At 40.0% G+C, this 25,465-nt stretch overlaps 2 protein-coding genes across 2 annotated transcripts; one reads left to right on the top strand and one right to left on the bottom strand.

Moving 5' to 3' along the window:
- The first annotated feature begins 644 nt into the window (after positions 1-644).
- On the top strand, positions 645-7,446 carry LOC143279880 (SOSS complex subunit B1-A-like). The gene is made up of 6 exons (XM_076584175.1): positions 645-1,040; positions 2,178-2,316; positions 3,446-3,517; positions 4,004-4,073; positions 6,067-6,172; positions 7,166-7,446. The coding sequence occupies exons 1-6, from the start codon at positions 926-928 to the stop codon at positions 7,279-7,281; spliced, it is 618 nt and encodes a 205-aa protein (XP_076440290.1). The 5' UTR covers positions 645-925; the 3' UTR covers positions 7,282-7,446.
- Positions 7,447-10,358: 2,912 nt separating this feature from the next.
- On the bottom strand, positions 10,359-25,465 carry LOC143279874 (catenin beta-like). The gene is made up of 16 exons (XM_076584163.1): positions 25,310-25,465; positions 22,869-22,963; positions 22,397-22,527; positions 21,619-21,742; positions 20,879-21,066; positions 19,922-20,226; positions 19,094-19,298; positions 18,530-18,674; positions 16,982-17,085; positions 16,363-16,569; positions 15,928-16,182; positions 14,992-15,156; positions 14,276-14,426; positions 13,882-14,003; positions 13,277-13,418; positions 10,359-11,689 (listed from the first exon to the last, which is right to left on the bottom strand). The coding sequence occupies exons 2-16, from the start codon at positions 22,912-22,914 to the stop codon at positions 11,496-11,498; spliced, it is 2,484 nt and encodes an 827-aa protein (XP_076440278.1). The 5' UTR covers positions 22,915-22,963; positions 25,310-25,465; the 3' UTR covers positions 10,359-11,495.

Below are 25,465 nucleotides of genomic sequence, written 5' to 3'. Positions count from 1 at the left end.
ACTCAAAGCCTGGCTAAGCGGCGCATTGGTTTATGCAGCAGGTCATGCAGGCATCTGCCTAGCAGATGTGGAGTAGCATGTATGGATATGTCTGAACGCAATGACACCTCCTTGAGAAACTGAAACTTAAAACTTGTAATTGGACAGCAGTTGTACCCCAGCAAAAATAGAAACCTCCCACAATACTTTTCTTAATCATACACACCATGCAGCTGACCATCAATTATCATTCCAAGCCTCTGATAAAAAGTATCAATTTGAAAAATGCCAAAGAACATATTGCACAGATCAATTGATGGAAATCTGTGTAGCTGAGCACGTATGATTTTTCTTTAAATATTCATTCATGAGGGCTTATTTCCATTTAAATGTTGACAATCTTGGATGGTTGAGGTGGAGGGGATATGAACGTGCGGGAAGTATATGACCATCAGAACAGCAGAGGAGGCAACTGTTGTCCCGACTGTCTGGGCTGGAATTTGATTGCAGTGGAGTGTCTCGTTACATCATCACTCTCTCAGCCCGGAGGGTTTTAAGACAGTCGGCGTTGGAAGCAGAGAGCTAGAGGCAAAACCATCAATGACAGCTGCTCCCCTTCGCGCTTCATGCAGGGGTCCCCGTTAGCTCACATGGTGTTAGTGACAAACAGGAAACATGGCGGCTGTTCCCTTTCAGTACATTTTCACTCGTTGAAGTCGAAATTAATGTCTTAAAACTTTCCTCCTTGGAAATTCTATGAACAAAGGTTTCGAACACTAGTTCATTTTGATCTGATTTACAAGCAAAGAGCAAAGGTCTCATTTAAAGTTGAATGTAGGGGTCTGAAGACAACGAGATCGAAAGAACAAGGCGACTGGTGGCGAAAGACGAGGACTCACAGTGCAATTTAAAAGCCACGTGAACGCAAAAAGAGACGTCAAAGTGAATGGCTGTTGGTGGGAAAACAGATAACAAAATGGGAGACACAAACTGGACTTTTCTGAAAGACATACAACCCGGAATGAAGAATCTCTACGTCAATTTCATCGTCCTGGAAATAAGTTTGTACAGTTTAGATTATGTTGAGCTATACAACTCTGCTGTGACCTGTTTACAGGCTCTTCTACCAACTATTGATTTAACAGCTGGATCAACTGAAGACTCCAGCGGCCGTTTATTAAAAATAAATAAATAAAATAAGACGTATATATATAAAGGATGGCAAGAGTGAAGATTCAAAGTGAGGCAGATCATCTGTAAATGTTTTATCAGCATCTTGACAACTAATTTTATTACCTGTAGGTTCTCTGTATCACTGCCAGTTCACAAATTTGACATTTTATGTGACAGTGTATTTATTTGAAATAAATTTACACTTTGTGGCACAGGAGTACACACTGTATTTAAACTTTTTCTTCTGTCCATACAATTCCAGCTGTACACTTATCCAGAATACACAACACTCATATCAGTATTATTAAGGCGTGTAGGCCTGATAAGGCCTTTTGCCTGCTTGAAGTGGGGAAGAAAAGGAAAATCCCCACATATAAGCATTTTCCAACATTGAGTGTTTATGCAGTTAACACAAATTTACAAGACTGGTAATTTCTGTTGTTGCGGCTTGTTTGATCGTTCAACTCTGCCACTTGAAAATTCCACTCAACTGACATTTCAAATTGAAATGATTACCATCACATTATTCTTCATTATTAAATTTTTTAGGTTGAAACTCAGACGTGCACAAAATTCATGTGTGTGGCTTATGAGATGGTTTGTTTATACATGTTGAATGTTCTTTTTCAGCATGTGTTGCCTTGTGGTGTTGAACCTTATACTGATACTGTTGTAGGCCAGAAACGATGATATTATCTCCAACACTGTAGTATTATTCATTTTGATGTATGTTGCAATACACTAATGCAGGCCAGCCAAACACTAGTGTTATCCATTGTGATGTATGCTGCTATACACTAATGCAGGCCAGCCAACACTGTAGTATTGTCCATGGGATGTATGCACCTGTACACTGATGCAGGCCAGCCAACACTGTAGTATTGTTCATTGTGATGTATGCTGCTATGCACTAATGCAGGCCAGCCAACACTGTAGTATTGTTCATTGTGATGTATACAGCTCTGCACTAATGCAGGCCAACCAACACTGTAGTATTGTTCATTGTGATGTATGCACTAATGCAGGCCAGCCAACACGCACCAAGGACGGGCATTACGTGCGCACAGTGAAGGTGGCGGACAAGACAGGCAGCATGAACATGTCAGTGTGGGACCAGGTGGGGGATGCTGTGCAACCGGGTGACATCTGCAAGTTGTTGAAGGGGTACGTCTCTTTGATTTGTATGTCCAGGACTTTATTTTCCAATCTGTCACACTGTATATTATATATGTGTGTGTGCGCGCAGGCATAAGTTTATCATTGTACCGTTATTAATAAACGAAAGAAAAAGAAAAATAGTACAGCTTACAGGAGTCTGAGAGAAAATGAAAAGGGACATGTGGTGGACAGGACTAGAATAGTAGAAAGTGGATCATCAGTCCAAAAAGGAATTTGGCTTCATATGTGCAGTCTTGTTAATGGGACAGTGTTAACTATATTTTGCTGAGCTTGGGTTGTAGATGATAAGGCAGCATGCACACAGTCACAAGCTGATATGGCTTATGCAGCAGGAACAAATACATAAGCCTTAGAAGGGTGTTTTATCACATTCATGGTGACAAGGAGGAAATCACATTATGTAAACAATACCAAATTGGATTGAGGGTCAAAATGTTTTGATTGAAAAATAGATTTATGGATTATTTTTTTAAGATTATTATTTTGTATATTGAGTGAGCTGTTACTGAACAGAGATTTTCAACAGTCAGGAAAGATCTGATCTGTAGGCAGGTTATGGATTGCTTGTCCAGTGTAATGTGTGATCTGGACAATGTGAAAGAAAGGGTTTAAATTAACTGTTGTTTGGGAAGAATTACAGGTACAAGATGGGTAATTTGATAGGTATCACTTTCTGTTCACGTCTGACACAGAATAAGAATAGTCAGCTGGGTGACATTGGCAAGCTGTAATATTAAAAGGATATTTTAATTACACATACTTAACCGTGACCCAACTCTGTTCATATTGTTCACCCAGTTGTCTCTGTGCATTGTAAAAACAAACCTTGATTGGGTCGTACCATTTAGAAATTAATACATATGTATTTAATTTCTTGATCTTCAAAGTGGTGTTCAAGATAATGGAACTGCCATAAACCATTTTTTAGCTTCTGGTTTTGGTATCATTTGCATAAACTGACTGCACTTGATTTTATATTATATGTGATAAAGTTTAATATATAGGTGAATGTACCGAACTATATGTTTGCTTATAACTCAAGATCCCCTGTAAAAGATATTTTAATGTTTTTTCATTGAAAAATCATTACAGTTATCATGATCATTCCTTTCAGGTATGCTTCATTGTGGAAGAATGCCTTAACACTGTACACAGGAAAGAGTGGAGAAATCTGGAAATGGGGAGAGTGAGTACTGTTTTATTTCTATTGATTATTTTATTCAAAGTTGAGCCAGTATGGAGATCAATACAAAAGTTTCAGCTTTCATCAAATAAGATCTAAGTGAATGTGTTAATAAATTTTTTTTTTTTACATTATGATTAATATAAATTTCCTCACACAGCTGGTCTTGAATGTATCCAGAAAGGAAGTTTAAAAAGATATTAAGAGTGGTGTGAAGATTTTTTGGCCTTTTTTTTTTTTTTTTTTTTTTTTTTAAGGGGGGGGAGTTAAAGCGGTGAGAGATAAAGGTGATAGAGTGGGGCTTATTTGTATGTATGTGTTGATAAGCATGCTGAGGTTCTAGGCATGACTGTGTTCATGTGTTTATAAGCATGCTTGCATTGTGTGTGTGTGTGTGTTGCTAAGCATAAATTTATATGTTCGGAAAATCTACAACCATGGAGACAAAGAATTTGACAAAGTTTGGTGTTGTTTTTTTGTATGTTTCAGATTTACATATGTATTTAATGAAATTCCTAACTTCAGTGAACCCGATTTGTATAGTGCCACTTTCAACAAGGTAAGTCAGCCTACTTCATTTGACAAGGTAAGACAGCCACAAAGTGTCAGTATTATAAGTAAAAAATTTATGTCTTTGTGGAATACCAGATCATACTGTCCTTCGATTTTATCTTGTTAAAAGCCAAAGAAGATTTGTTGGGGATATAGAAATATGAAGTAATAGAATGAGTAAGAGCACAGTTGGGGATAGAATGATATGAAATGAGTAAAAGAGTAAGCATGATTGTCAAAGATTTATAGAGCATGCATATATACATAGTATTGGGTTGATACTAGCCTTAAAGCTCTAGGAAGAGACTGTATATGTGTATGTGGCTGTGAAAGACAGTATAAGACTTCTTTCCTTCAAAGCAGTTGACATTGTTGCTTACAGTCCAGACAAACCTTCAGTGCAATACATTTGTGGAAAGTGGCAGAATGATTAAAACACTCATCTGCCAGTACAGTGTCCATGAGTCTGGTTTAGATTCCCGTTCTCATCTGTTCTGCCAAGTAAGTTTGACTGAAAAAATGCAACTGAGCACCTAGTCATTCGGATGAGACAATATACAGGGAAAAAAACACACACAAAAACAAGGTCACGTGCAGCACATACTTAATGCACTGAAAAAGAACCCACAGCAACAAAGAGCTGTCCTCTGGCATGATTCTGTAGAAGACATCCCCTCTGATAGTTACACAAATATATATTTGCATGCACTCAAGGCTTGATGTATGCTGCTGGTCAGGCATCCACCTAGCAGATGAGGTGTAGAGTATATTAATTCATTTGAATGCAGTGATGCATCCTTGAGAAACTGAAACTGAAATACATTTATGTACTTGATATGACAATAAAATGATAATACATGTATTAGCTGAAGGTTATGTGTATTCTGAGTTTTAACCCTTTCAGAATTAACAACCCATGCAGCCTTACCTGCCTAGGTTTTTTCTTCAAAGCAGTCATTTTCAGATGTCTTAGTTTCAGTTTCGGTTTCAAGGTGGGTGTCAGAGTGTGCAGACTGACCCATACATGCTGCACCACATGTGCTGAGAAAAGAAAGGCAGATGCCTGATCTTTGCATTAACCCAGTGCAGTGGTCAGGCCTTTAGAGCCTATGCTAGGTTTGTGTAAAACTGACATAAAAAATTATGCTAAAAATATAATTTTTTTAAGAATTGAAATTTTTTGGTAAGAAAAATAAGAAGAAAAAATATGAAAAATAAAGAATTGGAAAACAAAATAATGAATTTTTTTTTTTTTTTTTTTTTTTTTTTTTTTTTACAAATATATAAATGACAGTTCACATAGATCACTCATATGCTGCCTCACCTGTCATTGTTTTCATTTGTCATTCCAGATATAATTGCTGTGATCAAATGCACTGTGATACGCGTTGGAACACTTTGTTTAATACGTATCAAGAATTGAAACTTTTTTGCATGTGATCATAAGCAAAACTTGCAATAACAAAAAAAGTGCTCTGACTTCATCAGTGAGTCAACATGAAGTTACCATGAGCTGAGGATTGCTCAGGCATCAACAGAAATATGGGAAGAACTTAACAGAAGAACCGGGGGCTGGTTGTGTCAGGAAGAGAATGCCATAACCTTTTTGTTGTTGTTGTTGTTGATTTTATAATTCGTACATAGGGTGAGATTTCACAAGTTAGGCAGTACTGAAACATTCATACATGAACCCATTAAAGGTGTGCCACTCTGCCAAAGTGCCAATACGGAGTTGTAAGAAGTTTTCATAGACATTGAATGGCTGGGTACATAAAACTGCAGAAACATAAAAATCCATCTTTGTAAATAAGCCCTGGTTTGTAACCGTTCACAATATCAGGTGTTTTGGATGGTTTTAATCCTGGTATTGTATGATTTAGTTCCTAACTTGTAACAAAACGTTACTGGGGGGTGGGAACTATTACATATGGAATAGATTTTTCAAATGTGCATCACTGTGCGCCTGACTTTGCAAGCATCCTGCTGTTTATTGCTGACAGGATGGACCCCCAGCACCAGCACAGACTCAGCGCAAGGAGGGCAACGAGGATCAGGAGGGGGGCAACAGTAACCACCATCGCATGCCACACTCTGGCCAGGCTCAAGGTAAGAACATTGTTAGAAAAAAGTTCTGTTTCTTCTGTTCAAACTTCACCTGTCCAAGGACCGGCAAGTAAGATGTCCACTCTTTAAATAGCTTTACCAGGTTTCTGTCACGGTTGTGGGTTTGCCTGTGTTTAGATGACTATCCTTATTTCTCAGCTACTGCTGGTCCTCAGCACACTGTATTGTAACACTGGTGTTCACACATACAAAGAAATTCATTTCTCTGTGTGGACACCTATGACTGATCTGCCTGGAAAGAAGGTTCAGACTGGTGATAAACACGCTAACATCTCTCAACAGATTGAAGGTCTAGATATATCCAGGGGAAAAAAGACCATGGGGTGAACCTCTTGTGGGTCACTTGTGTTGTGAACGAAACTCATTCATATTATCAAAGTTAATGAAAGAATTAAAATCATATTTGTTCTTTGTGAAATGCTTCATAAATGTTGTCTTGGCAGGCTGCTCTCTGTTGACATTATCATGGTACCATGAATATGGATCACTACTGGCATTTCAAAATCCACTTCAGGTTTGTACATGGCAGTTAACTAAGCACAAATGTCTCTTTTTTGAAACCAAGACCGAACACAGTTGCTACTGCTTGTTTACTAGCTAAACAATTTGTGCTTGGAAAATACACTTCAACAGTGAAGCATTCTCACAAGGGATAAACTGATCACAAGTGTTTTGTGGAAGGGCAGCGGTGTATTGCACACACTGACACATTTGACAAATGATGCAGCCATTTACAGATGCTTTGTGCTGAGCTCATGATAGATATGGCTTACTGTCTACCTGCACTAAAGCTATACATGTCCTGGGTTTTGAGGAATTAGTGACAGAGGATGCCATGTCCAGATTGTGGCTCAGCTGGCTGTGAATCTGATGACAGGTCACACCTGTACTGTTTGGAACAAACATGTGGCCATGTAACTACAGATATAGTGGCCTTGCTTTCACTTTGCTGACACCACCACGTTTTGTCTGCAGGTCCCAATGGCGGTGGTTATGCACAGCGTATGCCACGACCACCACCATCATCCGGGGGTCAGAATCGAGGGCCTTCCCAGTCAGGTCGGGGCGGACCTCCTCGACCTCGCAGATGACAAAGTTGAGTGGTTGGGTGCCCTGAGCTTTCTCTTGGGATAGTGATCATAGTGTTCAAAGTGGCTGAATGTTTTGTGAAGTGATTTGATTGGTGGATGTTGTATTAGGAATGAATGAGATGCTATCACTCAACTTGACAACCATGTGTGTCTTCTGTGCTCAAAGGACTCCGCAATTGTATCTTAAAGGAGCAGATATCCAGTTCTTAGACACTGCTTTTTTCTCCTTTTTTTATTATTATTTTTTTTAAGCCAAACATGATCTAAAAGCTTGCAGTGTACATTCAGTGTTGACATGGAATTTAATTTGCAAATGTTTCTTGGGGTTTTTTTTTAGGTGTTAAGGGTGCCCTCACTTTGAGGGAGGACATAACAGTGAAAGTTACGGGTCACAGATACATAGCTTCAGAAAGTGTGTATGACAGTACAGTGCAACAAGTGTGCACTTACCACACTTTAGTATTCATGAGACTTGGAAGATGTTGGCTTGTCATCACTTACAATTGTGAAATGTTTGGGGCATAATTTGTATGAATGGTACATTTTCTGGAATTAAACATCTTTGATCTTACCGTTGTGTCTTTTGAGATTCTCATTCACTTGCATAAAATGTTGTCAGCATTTGTAAATGTTTTATTATTGTATCTCTTTCCTGGTATAAACAGACCATTGTAAGAATAGGTAATACCATGCTTTTCAGCCTACAAGGCACTGCAGCGCATTAGGTGCACCCCTTGAATCGTATAAAGAAAAATTATTTCAGCACATATAAGGCATACACATCAGACAGCCGTATCTGCCATAAAGCAAAAGTCTTCCATTATGGCTTTACTGACACTGGATATAGACTTCGGAACGATTGTCTTCACAAAACTGAATCAGAATCAGACTCGTTTTCATCTGCTTGTTGACTTGGCTATGTTAGAGCCTTCAGTTGCCATTAAGACCTTGTTCACGCAGAATCCAGTCTGCTAGTGCTTGCCCCGTTTTCAGTCCCGTCTGTCATTTTGCTCTTGATAGCGGTCAGTTCACATTTCTGATTTTTCTACTGTCTCACCTTAAGTTTATCACCAACACAGATATTGCTCTTTTGTTAATGGTCTAAGAAAGAAGTGCAATCATATTCACTTAAAATTTGGTGCAATATGTGATTCTGTTTCAGTTTGATGTGATGGTGAACATGAGCCATGTCAAATGGAACATTAACACTGAAGAGAGGTGCTGTGCTGTTCAGTGTGACAGTGGGTTTATTGTGATCAGCATTGTCATACACTGTGTTATGACAGGTGGTACCAAGTGGCCATCCCAATTTAAGTTTCCATACACAGATAGGGGTCAGATTCTAGTTAACAGGGAGTGCTTTATAAGCCAAAGAGTATATTAATTTGCAGATTAAAGTATCCAGTGCAAAGTAACTTTAGTCCATGTGGGTGATTAAAATAAATGGTAATGACTGACTGAATGTGTGCCAGAAGAGATCAAGTGTTTGTTGTATATTAGACAACACAGATGCACATGGCTGGCTGATTTATGAGGTGATTTTCAGGAAGACATCAAGATGCACATGGTTGTCTATGTTTGCTAGCTTTTTTCCCTGGTACTTTTTCTCCAAGACATGGAGACCAGAACATGATCTTCAACTGAAAGCATGTTGTAACTTCGCACTGGCATTCACACACAAGACATACTGTTCTTACATAATTTTAATCCTTCAGTCAGACAAACAATATGCATCATACAGTGAACAAAGATGAAAGGAACCAGACCACAACACACAGAAACACCAACCATGAAAAAGAAGAAAAACACAATGAAGATGGGAGTGTGCACTTGTTGACAGCATGGTTTTACATCCAGTCATATGACTTGACCTGCAGTCGCTGTCACCTGGATTGCTATACTGTAAATTGTTGATCATAAAATGCTGCGGCAATGTGCATGACAAATTTTGCACAAGACTGACAACAAAAACAATGACATGGAAGAAAAACATGCACAGATTTTGCTCATCAATCCTTGTTCATTTTATACATCAATATGGTATTTGTTCTTTTGCCCAGCTGTGGGGAAACCTGGACACAAAATAGGTGTGTTTCTCTCTTCCTTCAAGATTTGTACTGACTTTTAGATGCAAGCAAGTTTGATATTCTGCATACTACAGAAATCATGGTATGCATGTAACAAATTCTTATTCATGGCATAGAGAGAGTACAATGTTGGTGACACACAGATCTCTGATACACATTTGGACAGGACAGACAGAACACGAAGACAGTGAAAAGATGTCACATACATCAACGTGCAAAGAGATTACACCATAAACAACACCTCAAACAAAACCAGTGTGAAAAGAAGAGATGTTCCAGTTACAGGAGAAGACAACACACCAGTACAGTCCACTGACACAACATAAATGATTAAACCCACAATCCAGTTTGACTTTACTACTGAATCAGAAAGGCATTCTATTTGCTCCAGTTACATGTGTAAACATGATTCCATGAAAATGTTTGTGAACAATGAAGTGTGCTAAAAGCACATGACAAGGGATCATGGTGGATTCATAAAAGACTGGCAGTGTTCTGACATGGATTTGATGTGACAAAATGGATTCATATGATAAAGCATAAATGAATTTGTATAAAGAAAGAAAAAAATGTACATACTCCAAAACATGTTTGCCCAATCGTATCATCATTTTCACTGGTCAACTGCAGTCTGAACTGTATCTTACAAATTTGATTCATACTGATCTTGCACACTATCTAATCGGCAAACACTACTTTTCACCAATCTGATCTTCCAGTGTATAAAATCTGAAACTAACACAAACCTGAAAAATGGACTGCTTCGTCCTAAGTGTCATGCTTAATTTAAATCAACATGATTAAATCAACATGAATTTGCTCTACATTAAACTTGTTGAAGGTTGTATCTTTAATAAACACTGCATTTCTAATTACATATACGCAATAGTAATAGTACATTTCTGATTTTAAAAATTCATTATAAAATTTTGCAACTTCAGCCAGCAGTAGAATAAAAATGACATCTTTCAACTATCAGATCTTAACTCCTTTATTTTTTTTACTGAACCACCAAACTAGCTCTCTCCACAAAACAAAACCTAAAATCACAACACACTTGTAATGCACAACCAAAATTCTCTTCAGCTTACCACACTGCACTCTACCCCACTCTCACACCATCTGACTGATGGAACTGGATCACACACGAGTGACAAATTAATTCACATCAAATGTCAAAAAGTCTATATGCAAACCACCCCTGACAGGAACAGAATGCATGCAGCTCACACAGGTACAGTCTGTCATTACATGGGATTTTGATGGGCTTAGGATGAACACAGTTACAAAATGCAAAGATGAGATGACTGTTCACTTGGTCCAAACCAGCTATGGCTTTTTGTTCAGGGCTTGAGATTCCCCAGTCCTCCCATGCCACAGTGATAAATAGTGTGTCTGTCCAAAAGATCATTTTTGTGTCTCGTCTTTGGCGTGTTTTGTCCATTTCCAATCACCTGACTTCCTGATGTTCCAGTCTTCATGGATTTTTGTGTACATATACATGTCCTGGGATATGGAAGAAAAAGCTTGTCCAAACTGATGTGGTCATCTGTAGTAAATGTCTACTGGGAGCATGGAAGAATTGCTACAATCCAAACTAATGTGGTCATCTGTAGTGCATGTTTACCTGTCCTGGGAGCAAGGAAGAACTGCTATAATCCCCACTACTGTGGTTCATCTGTGAATAATAAAGTCAGCATGAAACTGACCCACCACTCTGTCTTTTCCACTGTGATCCAAAATAGCCCATCAAATCCAGCACAATATTTTATCCCCTACCTCCCTAACAGTTTGAAATTATGACAATCTACAAGCCAACTGCTCCTTCAAGTTGCTAACTATGTCTAAAAGATGATTTTTCCTTGTGACAATGTTTTTTGCTACGACTGAAACTACTGAAGTCAGTTTCTGACTAGATAATTCCATCTCATATGAAGTCTGCATCCCCGACATACACTGCAGTCAGCCAAATTACAGAGCACTATCTGAATACAAACCACTTTCCACTTTTGATCAGATCAGTTTCTAATTACAAACGCTACTTGACAGATCTATTTCTGGACAAACTCAAAATGGACCCCACAGTTCTTAGCAGAAACGAAGGCGTTTCTGACAATAACTGACCAATCACAGGTCTGTGTCAAACCACATGGACGGCCCCCCTTCCCCTGGCGGCCCCATGTTGGGGTTGATGGGGTCAAAGTTGAGGGTTTGGGAGGTGTTGGCTAGGTCGGCCATGTTGTCCATGGGACCGCCGTAGTTCCCTGCTGCTCCCCCCAGGTCCAGGCCCTGCATGGAGTTCACTGGCACCTGGTCATAGCCTGCAACACATCACCACTGTGTACATTATGAGTTCAATGGCACCTGGTCACAACCTACAACACACACCATCACTGTGTACATTATGAGTTCACTGGCACCTGGTCATAGCCTGCAACACATCACCACTGTGTACATTATGAGTTCAATGGCACCTGGTCACAGCCTGCAACACACACCATCACTGTGTACATTATGAGTTCACTGGCAACTCACACACTGAGTGTGTATACTGTGCAGCAATACATACACACTAGTTTCAACTCTTTGCATTACCAGTTCACTCTAGTTATTCTCTGTACATTCCTAAATTACCATTCCCCCCATCATCTCCAGTTTCCACTCTGTGCACTACCTTAAATCTCCAGTCACACTGTTCACCACCTTTTTTCATCCCCCATAACAACTCACAACTGTTCACCCTGAAGGGCACGGTGCACTACCACTCACCACCAGTTAAACAGTGTACAACCATTCACCCCCAGTTACACACTGCACTACCATCCCCCCCAAATTACACAGTGCAATATCATTCACTCAAAATTTCAGTGCAATACCATTCACCCCCATTACACAGTGCACAACCATTCACTCCTAATTACACAGTGCAATACCATTCACCCCCCTTGTTACACTGCACTACATTCACCCTCCGTTACACTGCACTATCAAATAATCAGAACACTGCCATTCATACTCTAGACTGTAGTACAGAGTGCACTACCACCCAGTTACGCTGCACCGCCATTTGCCCTCAGTTACACAGCACACTTCCATTCATGCCACAATTATACTGTGCACATGCCTCAATTACACTGTGCACAACCATTCACACCCCCAGTGATGCTATGCACTTCCATTCCATACCCCCCAGTTACACATCATTCATCCCCAGTTACACTAACATTAAAACCTGTTACATACCAGTGTACCATTGACCTCCCACTTACACTGTACACTACTGACAATAATTCATTTTTATGTTCCGGGAGGTTATCGGCTGTAGCTACTTTCGTTTTCTCCGCATAGGCGGATAGTAGTTTGCACAGGACAGGAATCGGACTCCCTGCCAGAGCCTGCACTAGTGGGTCACAGTAAAGTATGTGCAGTGAAATCATTTTTATGTAACACTAAAACACAAGCAGAAGCAAGTTACCATTGACCTCCCAGTTACACTGTACACTACCAATAATCATCTAATCTTATGCAACACTAAAATACAAGCAGAAGCAAGCTCTAAGATGAAGCAGAAACACATAAATCAGTTGTAAAGTCACAACCATCAATACGACAACAGCTGAATTTGCAAACCCCACAAATTTGTATTTACTCTCCCGTTTAGTTACTCTACCATAAATCCCCCTCATCCACTACCCCCCACTACTTTTTTCTTTTTTTTTTTGTTCCACACAACCAGTCTCTCCTATTTACACTACTGTCTACCCCCGGTTACTGTACACTTTGGTTTCTTCCCCTCATTTCCCGTAACACCAAAAACCACAATCACACTACCATTCACCCAATCCCCACCCCTCCATTATCTACACTACCCATTCCCAGTTGACGGCCAGGTGCAGGATGTGTCTTACCAGTGGGGTGTCTGCCTTGCATGTCATGCTGTGAGCCACTGTACATGCTGCCCTGGCTGCCGTGGTGGGGTGGGGCCTGATGGCCGTACATGGGGTCACGCGAGTCCTCAGGGACCAAACCCACGTCATCGAATCCAGGAGGCTAGGAGACAATGGCATAATGTCAGGTGAATATCCAAGAAAGAACGGCGTCATAGCTTTGGTTTCAACTGAACTTTATTCAGTAAACATGTTATACGTGTACACATAGACAGCAGAGCAACAACAAGCTAACACCTTTTATCATGCTCAGGAATGTGATTAAATTCGTTGTTTCGTTTGACAGCTGGTGAACGCTACACAAGTGCAATTATGTTGAAATACATGTTGACAGCTTCAAATAAGATGGTTAGAAAAAAAAAAAGACCACTCCATGAATTATCAAGTTCCTATTCCACACTAGGCGCTCAGTGGTAACAAAGGTTAAAGATGAAAAAGGTTAAAACAGCCAGTAAATGAACCAATAGAAACAAGGGACAATAGAAATTTTGTTTTGCCAGAATGAGATCAAAGAAAATCAGACAGGCAACAATTCCTTTTCTGAAGCAAAATGCTTTGTATCTTACCTCTGACCAGTTCATGTTTTCCCCTCTGTAAAGAGAGCTTGTCAATTCCATGGAAAGCCTTTTCTTGTAGTCTTGGGGTTTGTCTTCAGACATCCGAAACAGAACTGCTGCTGCATATGTAGCTGAAACAGGAGAAATCATCTGAATCAGTCAGAGGAAAAAATTAATCAAAAAATGGTAAAAAAGAGGATTTATTGTTCCGGAAACAAGATACAGTTTTCTCAATCTGAGGTGCAATTCTCACAATATATTCTGTAACTCCTGTGTTTAAGATCACTTGTAAATACTGGAGGCCCTGCCTCTGCTTTCTTATTTATTTTCTTTTTTTTTTATCATTTAATGTAATCACTATTTCTCAATTTACAGCTGCAATAAAAGTTGTTATTGTCCTCACCTACGCCCTCATTGCGAGAGTGCAGTAACTCAGTGAGAGGAGCAGTGGCACCCTCTTGTTCAATCATCTCTGCTCCTTCTTTGTCAGCGGCCAATTCACAGAGCACACCTGCTGCCACACGCTGGATGTTTTCTATGGGGGAGTACAGCAACTGCACGGCACAAAACCACATTCACAGTGTTGATGCTGATGATACACAGGTTGAATACAACAAAATTCATACTTCACATCCATCATTTTATTCTTCTGTCAATCTTAAGTTTTATATTATCTCAAAATTTATAGACATTGGTTTTCTCTTCTTTTTTTTTTTTCTCATCAGTGCATTGATTCTATCATTTTCTTTTTCTATGGAAGACAGCTTTTATTCTTTTTTTTCTAACAGCTGACCTGGAGCAACTGTTAGCATTTTATTTCATGAAAACGAAGTCTGTAATGATCAAACAAGAACTCTAATAATGTTTAACTTCCTAATTTGGTTAACTCATACCTTCTTTTTAAAAAACAACAACAATGTATTCTCAAACATCTCTATGTTCTTACCATGAATGTGTTTAGCAATCTGATTTTACGAGTGCTGCAGAATCTGAAAAAATAAAAGTAAAAAAGCGGTCTTAAATAATTTGTTAAAATGTTATTTTGTTCTTTTTTCTCCATGTGTCCAACAAAACACAAGACGGAACACAACTAATCAATCACAGCCACCAAGTACCTACCTGTACGAAGAGTGGAATGCAGTTAAGGCCGCGGATGACTGCCCTGTTGTGAGCCTCCCGCGCAAGGATGTGCAGCGCCCCCACTGTGCCCTCTACTATCTCCTCCATACGCACGCCGTCCACGTAGCCCGTCATAGGGGGGCCGTTTGAACTCACTGAGGCACGCTACACACAGAGTTTTTTTAAAAATCAAATCAAGAGTTCCTAGGCATTTATAAGTTACATCAATTATATATTTATTCATTTATTTCAGCATATATAATTCATTCATTAAAAAAAAAATTCAAATAAAATTACATTCCATTTAATGGTATTAGCTGCTGAACATAATAATCTAAAAATTTGTGATCTCATTCATTCATTTAGTATCTCTTAAATCTCAGGCTGAATTTAATACATGATCAATATTACACACCTTCGTGTCTTGATGCCTCATACTATTATTCTAACTCTCATAGCTGTCACCACCATCTCACTTGAATGCCCTGTTCAACTGAGGCAGACTACTGTTACTTATCAGAGATTCTACTGTGCACAGCTTTGAGTATCACATGCACCTGTGCCTTAGCTGGTGCAGCAATGCAAAATCTGTGTTCATCTTAGCAACCTCTTACACTGCAGGTTAACACAGAACACCATTATCTCTTATTGCACAAAAAATCAAGTTGCCATACTTTAACTCATGTTTGTATTGAATTTCAATGTTTACTTATTTAAGTTTAATCTTTGACATGTTTATGTGTACACTGATTAGTGGATTAAGTGACTGACGAGTGTCTTCAGATCACATGTAATTTCAAAATTAATACAGGATGTTCTGAATTATTCTCATTACATTGAATTATATTTCACATAGCCTACTTCGTAAACTATCTCTTGGTAATCAACAATTACAGTACACCTTGCACACAGAACCCAGGCTCTCAGTGTACTTACCCTCTGTGTGTCCTGGTGGGCACGGATGAGGAGCTGCACAATGCGGGGCAGGGCGCCGTGCTCCCTGAGCGGGGCGTGGTTGGCAGGGCAGAGGGCCAGGTTACGCACCAGACCCACCACCGCCTTGATCAGTGGCCAGCGGCTAGGAGGGTGCAGCAGCTTCACCAGCACCGGCAACCCATAGTGCAGTCGCACAGCATTCTGGGCCATCTCTGCTTCAGGGTGTCGCGACGTCAGGTGACGCAAGGCACACACCTAAAAACCACCAATAAGTTCATTGTTAGTCATCCCTGGACATACTTGTACGTACATATAGACATGCGCACCACTTCCAAACGGCAGTCAAACCTCCAACCTCACAAGTTATACACTGCAGTTATGAAAAACCCAATTATCGCTCCTACCTCAGCTCCCACCTTCCTCACACACACTTACAGCGGGCTCTGTGATTTCCTCTCTATCTCCAGCCTGCATGACGGTGCGCACCAGAGCCTCGATACCGCCCATCTGGCAGACGGTGACCTTGTTGCGCTGGTTGTTGCAAGTCAGGTTGGAGAGGATGCCCGAGGCACAGGTCACCACGTTGATGTCGTTAGAGGACAACAGCTGCACCAGCATGTGGAGCAACCCTTCCATCTGGTCCTGTCAACACACATACACACAGACATTTCACTTAGGTTTTGCATCTGTGCCTTAACCGGGACAACAAGGAAATATTATGTTCTTTGTTCATTGTGGTCATCTCTTACAATTGTAGATTAACACTATGTACTTTGGTTTATGGTGCCTTTACAAATTCCTGAAATAAATGTAGGCTGTCTCCCTCTAATCAGTGGGGAATTCAGAGTGTTACACCTAGTGCTGTCCCCCTTCTACCCCATCTCTTCTCTCTTTTTAAAACATCAACTATGGTTCTTGGTTTTCTTGTTTGTTCTTGTTCTCTTTGAACAGAAACTTTGAAAACAATACAGTAAGGACATTAGGTGCCTCATAATATAACTAACAGGCAAACAGGGAGAGGAGGGAAAGCAATCAACCAGATGACTGTACTAACCATTTTGGTTGCAGCATCTGACAGGTTGCGCAGTGACCACAGACAGTTCTGTACCAGCCTCTGGCTCTGATGACCCAGGTGCATGGCCAATGCCTGCATCCCTCCTGTAAGTACGTACACACAATTATGTTTGCTTTCACAGTTAATTGTAACAGTTTCCGTAGCATCAAATTAAATCAGTCATTTTAAATGGTTCTGACCATAACTGCATTTGTGAAAGATGCCGACACACAATAACTAATATGTGTAATTAAAAGGAAATTTTCTATATAAAATTACGTTTAAATAACATACTTACCGTGACCCAACTAGTGCAGACTCCGGCAGGGGTCTGACATTCCTGTCCTGTGCAAACTACTATCCGCCTATGCGGAGAAAATGAGAGAACTACGGCCGATAACCTCCCGGAAGTAGGTAACGTCCCCTTTGTCCCCCTGGCTAGCGCCCTCTTTTGACGGCAGCCATCTCGACACCTGTTCCTGTGCACTTATTAAACTAATGCTTAATGCTTTGTCCTCTACATGGTTTACCTACACCATCAATGTCACTTAATGACTATGGCAAGGTCTGGAATATGTAGAGGTCACTTCCACCTGACAGATCCACAGGGTCTAGTGAATGTTCTCCAACTGTGTGGAACGGGTTTACACTTCCTGACCCCAGGAGTCATTCAGTTCCCATGATGCCACACAGTTGATGCATTTACCTTGTAATGTTGTCAAGGTTTCCAGTATGGATATTCATTGACATATAACTCCAACTGCTTACTGAACACACAAAACAGAAACCAAAATACAGGTAAGATGATAGGGTGAGTCGGAGACTGTTTTGTTTTGAGTCTATTTCCACACAGCACACTTCGAAGTGTAAGTTCACAGATGGAGGAGGTGGTTGTAAACTTTGAAATAACACTATATGGCTAGGTGTGTTTTTCTTGTCAATGCTAAATTACTACACAAAGCAAGAAAGATGTTCATCACAAAAACATTTCAAAGGACAAATATTCTTTGAGCATTCTCCTGGTAAGTATCACATCTTTGAAAACAATAGCTGAAAACCATTTCTATTCTGCTCTTTATTTTTTAACTTCCACATTCCAGGTATTTACATTTTGCACTTCATATCCATGTGTTTTTAACATCCCACCATGTCTGAGACTTTCAGATTTATGCCAACTTTCATGCTAAAAATTATTCACAAAAACTCCACACTGCGTTTTCAACTTGTTTGACAGACATCATCCTTTGTGACAATGATTTCTCTGCTTTTGTTCAAATCATTTTCCAGTTCTGTAAGTCATCTTACCAGCCAGTAAATGTACCCCTGAACTGCTTCGCCCCCTCACCTATCCTCCCCCTCACCTATACCCTGCCCCCGGCCCCCTCTTAAAAAAAACACACAAAAAACACAAAAAAAACCCTGTCAATAGCAGATGCTGCTGCTAGAACTGGCACTAAACAAATCAGCTGTGGATTCTGTCAAAAAGGATGATATACAGAGATGTGAAGACCTCCCCTCCCACACCACAAAAAGAAGAAAAACACTCACCAGCCTCCACAATGGCTGGTTTGTTGCTGGGGCAGACAGACAGCACCTTGAGGACCCGGGAGGTGGTCCACAGCAGTTTCTCATAGGTGTACGACTTCATGATCCTCACCAGTTCCCCTGGACCTCCACTGGCCAGTACAATCAGCTGCACACCAGTGGTCACACCATGTATCACAAGCAGCATACACAATACCTACCCTGATGTACATGACATCTTAAAAACTTTAAAAAAACTCAAGGAAATGATGTTCTCACATTCTGTGATGTAAAAATATGTCAAAGTAAAAGAGCAATAGGAAAGAAAGTATGTAAATTATCTAGAATAAATATAATACTAAATAACAGAACCGAGAAGTGAACTTCAAGGACACAAACAGCCGTGAAGATGACTAAATAAATCGACCAACTTGCCCCTCTTTATTACACAAGTTCGATTTTTCACTGTCAGTATAATAAAGAGAAATATGATAAAATACATGTGTGTTCCAGGTCTAAACACCACACACACACACAAAAGACTTAAAAAAAAAAAAAAAACACAAAAAAACCCTTCTTCAAACCTACCTTGCTTTCCTGGTTTCCATAAGCCAGGATCTGCAAACAGTCAGTGGTGATGGCCAGAAATTTAACATTGTTGTTGCGCTGCAGCAAAGCCACCATCTTCTGCAGACCCCCTGCCAACCGCACAGCCATCTTGGACCCCTCTTGATGCAGCAGCAGGTTGTGCAGTGTGGTGATAGCGTAGAACAGCACAGACTCCACAGGGGAACTAAACAGCATCATCATATCTTAGAGTTTTTGCTTTCACTCACTCGACTGGCATTTATATGAAGTTAATGTGAAAGTCATCCTAAATCTGTGAAACATGAATCACTATACATAAAGTAATTTATAAAAACAACAAAAATGACAAAAACAAAAACACTAATTCTGTAATGAGTATGCCAATTGTCAATTCTGTAATGAGTATGCCAACTGTCAAAGATTACTGAATAGCATCAAAGTGTTTTGACCATTCCAAGGTTCAGATGAAAAGCGGTCAATAAGATTTCAATTGTTTCAAAAGCTTTCTATTTATTTTGTTATTTCATTTTTTAACAAACATGTTACAAACAAGTCCAAAAACCATACAGTTTTTAATCAGCTATACCTAAAAACCTTGTGGTAATAGAAACCCCCTTGTTCTTGACGGACTTCTGCAAGTTTTTTGTTGCTATTTTTATAAAATATACAGAGAAAACATGAAAACAGTGCCCATTTTACTGACGTTCATTGATAAACACTGGCTGATATCAGAATGTCTGTCCATGCCACTCTGATCTCCTTTCACAAAAGTTTCAAAAGTACACACACACACACACACACACACACACATGCCGGGATAGTGCCCACCTCAGCAGCTTGACCAGAGCTGGGATGCCGCCAGACTTGAAGATGGCCAGCAGGCCCTGTCTGTGGTGGGACAGGTTGTGCAGGGTGCCGGCAGCACACCGGGTCGTCTCTGCATCCTCTGTGGTGGCCAGGGCGCGGATCAAGGCAGCGATCATCTGGGGGGAGTTCATGATGGCATGGCGACTGGCCTCCTTCTTGGACAACTGGTGCACCATCATGGCTGCCTGGGACACCACTACCTGGTCCTCGTCATTCAGTAGTTTGATCAGCTCAGGGATTGCACGCGTTGCCAGATCCGCATCATCCTGTAATAAAAATGTTCGCCTTAGTGAATGTACTCATCCCAAGACCACAACACTTCTCTGCTGTGCTCAAAGTCAAAAGTGAAATACATGACAGATGAAAAACTTAACACTGCTTCTCAAAATAAACAGAAAATTCATTTTCCATCAGAAAGCAAAGGTCAAACACACACAAATATACATACCAAAAACTTGTACCAGCTGTATCATTTTGTTTAATATAAAATCAGGAATATAAAAACTATCTCTGCCATCCATGGAATAAGTTATTTTAAAAAATTCAATGTCTAACTGATTATTGATAACAGCCTTTAGTCCAAAAGACACCTATATTCTAAATAGTATTGATGTAGAGCAATGTAACAGTTTCTTATAATGACATAAAAACCACACAAAACTGAGAGGCATTCTAAATCAACCAATGAAAGCAGTCTGTGAATAGAGAAGATGCAATGATCTGCTTCTGGTCTACTTATCATTAGCCACATTATCACACAGCATGGAAAGTTATCTGTTTTTCTACACAAAGCAACACCATGGTGCAGCCAAAGACCCGTGACCTCATAGTACAAAGATACAGCAGAAAATTCGTTCCAGATGTACATGTCACAACTGGGAACTAAGCACTGACTGACTACAGAAAATGACTGTTTACCTGGTAGTTGATGAGGTTGACGACGGCATGCTTCAGCATCTGTGAGGGCTCAGTCAAGCGCTGCACAGCAGTGGGCTGGTCCGGATGCACCTGGGTGGAGGGTATCTGCACTCCCTCAGGCAGGGTTTCTGGGAACATGGCTGCCCGCACACGCTGGGACCGGGTCTGGTTTAACTGCTGGTTGATTTCTGAAAAAGTGTCATCACCTCTTTAAACATACCTTGCCAAATGATGTGGAATTTATGCTGGGGACAGGCACCAGTGTGTCAGTTCATTTCTATTTCTCTTGATCTGGTTACTTAACTCTTGACCAGGTATGCTGACACAGTGGAACTGACAAACCAGTCTTATATCTTATGCTTAGCTGTGAAAGATTCTGTGAAGAGAGTGCGGTCTTAGAAGCTCGGGGAAATGGCAGGGGTGTAAGGTGTCACCAAAATTCATGTTATTCAAGTCAATGAATGAGTTTGAATCTGTGTTGACTCGCCCTTCTCCAACACTTCTGTAAGAGAGGTTGGTGGAAAGAATTGATCCAGACAGATTTTGCTAAAGAAAAAAAGCACAGGTTGTGGTTACTCATGACTTCTTCCACAGTACTGCTGGGGATGGAAAGTTCAACAAAGGAATTCAGCATTACACGCTGCTGTTGCTTCCTGCCCATCTTTCATCCATATGACTGCGAGAGGGATTGTGAGACAAAAGCAGAGTACAACAGAAGAGTTCAGTGTAAGGTTACTCACCCTCCACCTGCTCTGGCTGAGGGGGGTACTGGTCAGTGAGGCCCCAGTCAAACATCATTTTGGCCGGGTCCATGTCCCCCTCCTCCAGTTCCTCCCCATGACTCTTGCTGCTGATGGATGGGGCCTGCCACACCAAATATCATTCTTCTAATGACCACTCACAGACACCAGGGAAACGTAAAATACAGTGCAATAAACACAATCACAGACACCAGGAAAACGTAAAATGCAGTGCAATAAACACAGTTAATAAAAAGCCTACAAAGAACTTGATGAAGGGCAAGGAAAGAATTTGGACGCACTAGAGAGTGACAAGAGGCTTTCCAGCATTTCTAAATGTGGTGACAAACCTAAGATATTGAAACATTTTCTACTTAAATGTTCAGAACATACTCTGAAACTTCATTTTGCAAATAGATTCTATTATCAAATGATTCACAACTTATTTTAACATATTTTCAAACTTCTCATTTTAATACAATATACTTTGAAACACAATTTGTCAGCATATACTTCGAAACTTTCAAGTACTCAAGCTTCCTGAAACTTCTAAGTGCAAATGAGCTTACTGATTACTATTTACTGTGAAATATTTCTATTTTCACAATCAGTTAACCTTATTCAAAACGAATCTGATCAAAAAGTACATCAAAATCATTCAAGTTGGAATCTTTGCACCAGCTACCCCAGCAATAATACAATCCTCCACACACCCCCACACCCACACACATGCACATACACACACGAGTTCAGACTTGTTAAAGTGTTACATTCCCACCTGTGTGGTTGCACCAGAGTGGATGCCAGAGTCTCCCATGTACTGATTCTGCTGCCACATCATGGTCTGCTGCTGCTTGTTGTCCACTGGCATGTCAGACAGGTCCAGGAAATTCTGGCCTCCGGGGCCCACTGAAAAACCAGAGACTGATAAAACCAGAGACTGATAAAGGATATACTGTAACAGTGCTGTCATCCAAAGCTACCTCCTCTCATCACCATACCAATATTCAAGTAGTCATAATGACTTTATCAATCTGATGATGAACCTAGCGGTATCAGACAATCCCAACAAAACAATAAATTAACATCTTTACAATTTTCAGATATTATCTAACAATATCAAAACTTATCGCCATACAAAAATTGTCATGTCCCCATGATTTTAGCATTTCGCTGTTATGTTTTTCCAGGCTTTGCACATAAAACAAAGTTATTTTTTAATGAAGCAAACAAATCAATGTGCAACTGACTGGTGCTTGATGGACCACCGGCAGAATTCATCTGGTAGCTGCTCATCTTGGCTCCTTAGTTTATCACTTTGTGTGCCTTTAACCAAAGGCAAAACCTGCTCAAACACACACAAATATCAATGTTGTTAGTGTTACTATAATCAGAAGACATACTCAATTCATCTTTATCATCGATCAAGTCTTTGCCTGCAATTTATAAACCTTCAAGTTCAATGGATTACTAAATGTCAAATACTAAACATTGCTTTATGCTAACAGTCAATGAGTTGCATATTACCACCAAAACAATTATGAGACTGCATGAATGAGACAAAACTGTCAAGTCCACAAAATAACCCCCCAAATCATCAAGCCAACAGACGGGCGGAATAGCCAAGTGGTCAAAGCGTTGGACTTTCAATCTCAGGGCCCCAGATTTGAACCTCGGTAATGGTGCGTGGTGGGTAAAGGGTCGAGATTTTTCCGATCTCCTTGGTCAACATATGTGCAGACCTGCTAGTGCCTGAACCCCCTTTGTGTGTATACGCAAGCAGAAGATCAAATACACATGTAAAAGATCCTGTAATCCATGTCAGCATTCGGTGGGTTATGGAAATAAACATACCCAGCAAGCACATCCCCGAAAATGGAGTATGGCTGCCTACATGACGAGGTAAAAATGGTCATACATGTAAAAACCCACTCTTCACACAAGTGAACATGGGAGTTGAAGCCCACAAACAATGATCAAGCCAACCAGTCATCCAGTGTTTTTCTATTGTTAATGTGTCAGCGAGCATGTAAGCTGCAAGTTCAAAACAACCCTTTATATATGAGCATGTAAGCTGCAAGTTCAAAACAACCCTTTATATATGTATATTGTTATCAAACCACTTCTTAGAACTACTATAACCCTTTATATATATCATTGTTATTAAACCACTTCTTAGAACTACCATTGTTATCAAACCACTTCTTAGAACTACCAAACACAAACTGATAAAAGCTATAGATGCAAAATCAAGTTCCATTTCAGCTTATGTAAACCAAGAAAAAACAAAGCAAATCCACATCACTAAACAGAGACTGAATAAAAGGTGCACTGCATGAATTGATTAACTACCTGTAGGACTAGAAACAGGGGGAAAAAAATACACAAAAAGGCAAACATGTAGTGGTGTACTCAGTTTAGTCATGATGGTTTTAGGAGACATTTTTGCACATCATATACTAATACTTACAAAAGATTCTGGACATCAACATCAGCATAGCCTCAATACCACATTCCCAAGCCACAACTCTTGCTTTGGACAAGCATAAAAATAAGCACATCTCACCATTGCCCTCTGAGTTACAGCACAAATGTACACTCCTACAAGTGCACACACAAAGCATACAAACCTGTGCAACAGATGTACCCATATTGACACTTATTACCGGTAACTGACCTACAACTGCTACCAACTTGCTCTTACAATGATGAAAAATCCTGCCCAACTACCACACACAGTGACATGACACACGCGCGCGCGCACACACACACACACACACAAAATAATCATAATGGCATATAGTTGGTATATTCTGCTTGCATACTTGTTTCCAGCTAATCATGTTACAATGACACTTGCAAAACACTCGTCATGCATTATAACTAAATGATTTTACTCTGAGCATACATTATAACCCACTGACTCCCAGTGAACTGATGATCAGATGACCATGTTTGAAATGAAGGCATCCATTATATTTACTACAGCACAGGATAGTGCACACTATGTTGGTGGCCAGTATTTCTTCTTCTTCTTCTTTTTTTTTTTTTTTTTTTGTATTCTCTATTTTTCTCTCTATTCACAGGAAATCAAATGTAAAACACGGTTTACTGACGAGTTTATCTATGTTAGTCTGCCCTGCATCAGCATGGGACCCACATCCGCACATGAATCTGAGTATGGGATCACATTTGAACAGTGAACCCAGTCAGTGCTGGATCTTTGTAGCTCTTTTATCCGAGTCCAAACCTCGTTATTCCAGAGAAATAAATCAATGATAAAGTAACGTAAATGTTTAATCTGTTCTCTTTTTTTTTTTTTTTACCTCTTCACAGTTCACTGATAGTGTACAGTGTTTTAATTTAAAATCGAAGCAGTGGCTGGACTTTCAAACTGTAACTGCATCACTCACGGTGTCCTTTCCCATTTACTTCTGGACGAAACAGAATCAGTTAATAATAACCAGTGCAATACCCAACTTATCGCAAAAATGAGAAAACGAGATAATTACGGTCTAAATGCATCTGTAATCCAAGACCTGAAATGGTGATCTAACAGACAGTTCAAAATCAAATTTCACAAAACAAAGCAACGGAGGCCGAGTCAATGTGGAAAGCAGTGTGTGACCAAATCACTATCTTCCATTTTTTGTATTTCCTGCATATAATATAGACAAAAGATTGAACATACCCGAAAACATATTCCGGAGAGAACAGCCCTTAAGTTCGAAACAACTCTGAGCTGACACCAAATCAATGCAATTCAAGTTTTCCTGACCTCAACACCTTTCCAACTTTTTAAGATGGCGTGCATTTCATGTTGTGCTTGCTTTGTGCCTGAGCACGC

Source organism: Babylonia areolata, chromosome 1 (genome assembly GCF_041734735.1).
Source record: "Babylonia areolata isolate BAREFJ2019XMU chromosome 1, ASM4173473v1, whole genome shotgun sequence".
NCBI lineage: Eukaryota > Metazoa > Mollusca > Gastropoda > Neogastropoda > Buccinidae > Babylonia > Babylonia areolata.
Note: the sequence above shows the minus strand (reverse complement) of the source record. Positions and strands in the feature narration are given on the sequence as shown.

What these genes read in the sequence shown, in the direction of transcription:
- LOC143279880 (XM_076584175.1), top strand. Translation starts at nt 926, where the DNA reads ATGGCTGTTGGTGGGAAAACAGATAACAAAATGGGAGACACAAACTGG. An exon ending in TTTCATCGTCCTGGAAATAA is followed by an intron (nt 1,041 to 2,177) that starts GTTTGTACAGTT and finishes GCACTAATGCAG; the next exon opens with GCCAGCCAACACGCACCAAG. An exon ending in ACACTCTGGCCAGGCTCAAG is followed by an intron (nt 6,173 to 7,165) that starts GTAAGAACATTG and finishes TTTTGTCTGCAG; the next exon opens with GTCCCAATGGCGGTGGTTAT.
- LOC143279874 (XM_076584163.1), bottom strand. Translation starts at nt 22,914, where the DNA reads ATGAGCAGCTACCAGATGAATTCTGCCGGTGGTCCATCAAGCACCA. An exon ending in ACCAGCCATTGTGGAGGCTG is followed by an intron (nt 17,086 to 18,529) that starts GTGAGTGTTTTT and finishes ACGTACTTACAG; the next exon opens with GAGGGATGCAGGCATTGGCC. An exon ending in AAAACATGAACTGGTCAGAG is followed by an intron (nt 13,419 to 13,881) that starts GTAAGATACAAA and finishes ATTGTCTCCTAG; the next exon opens with CCTCCTGGATTCGATGACGT.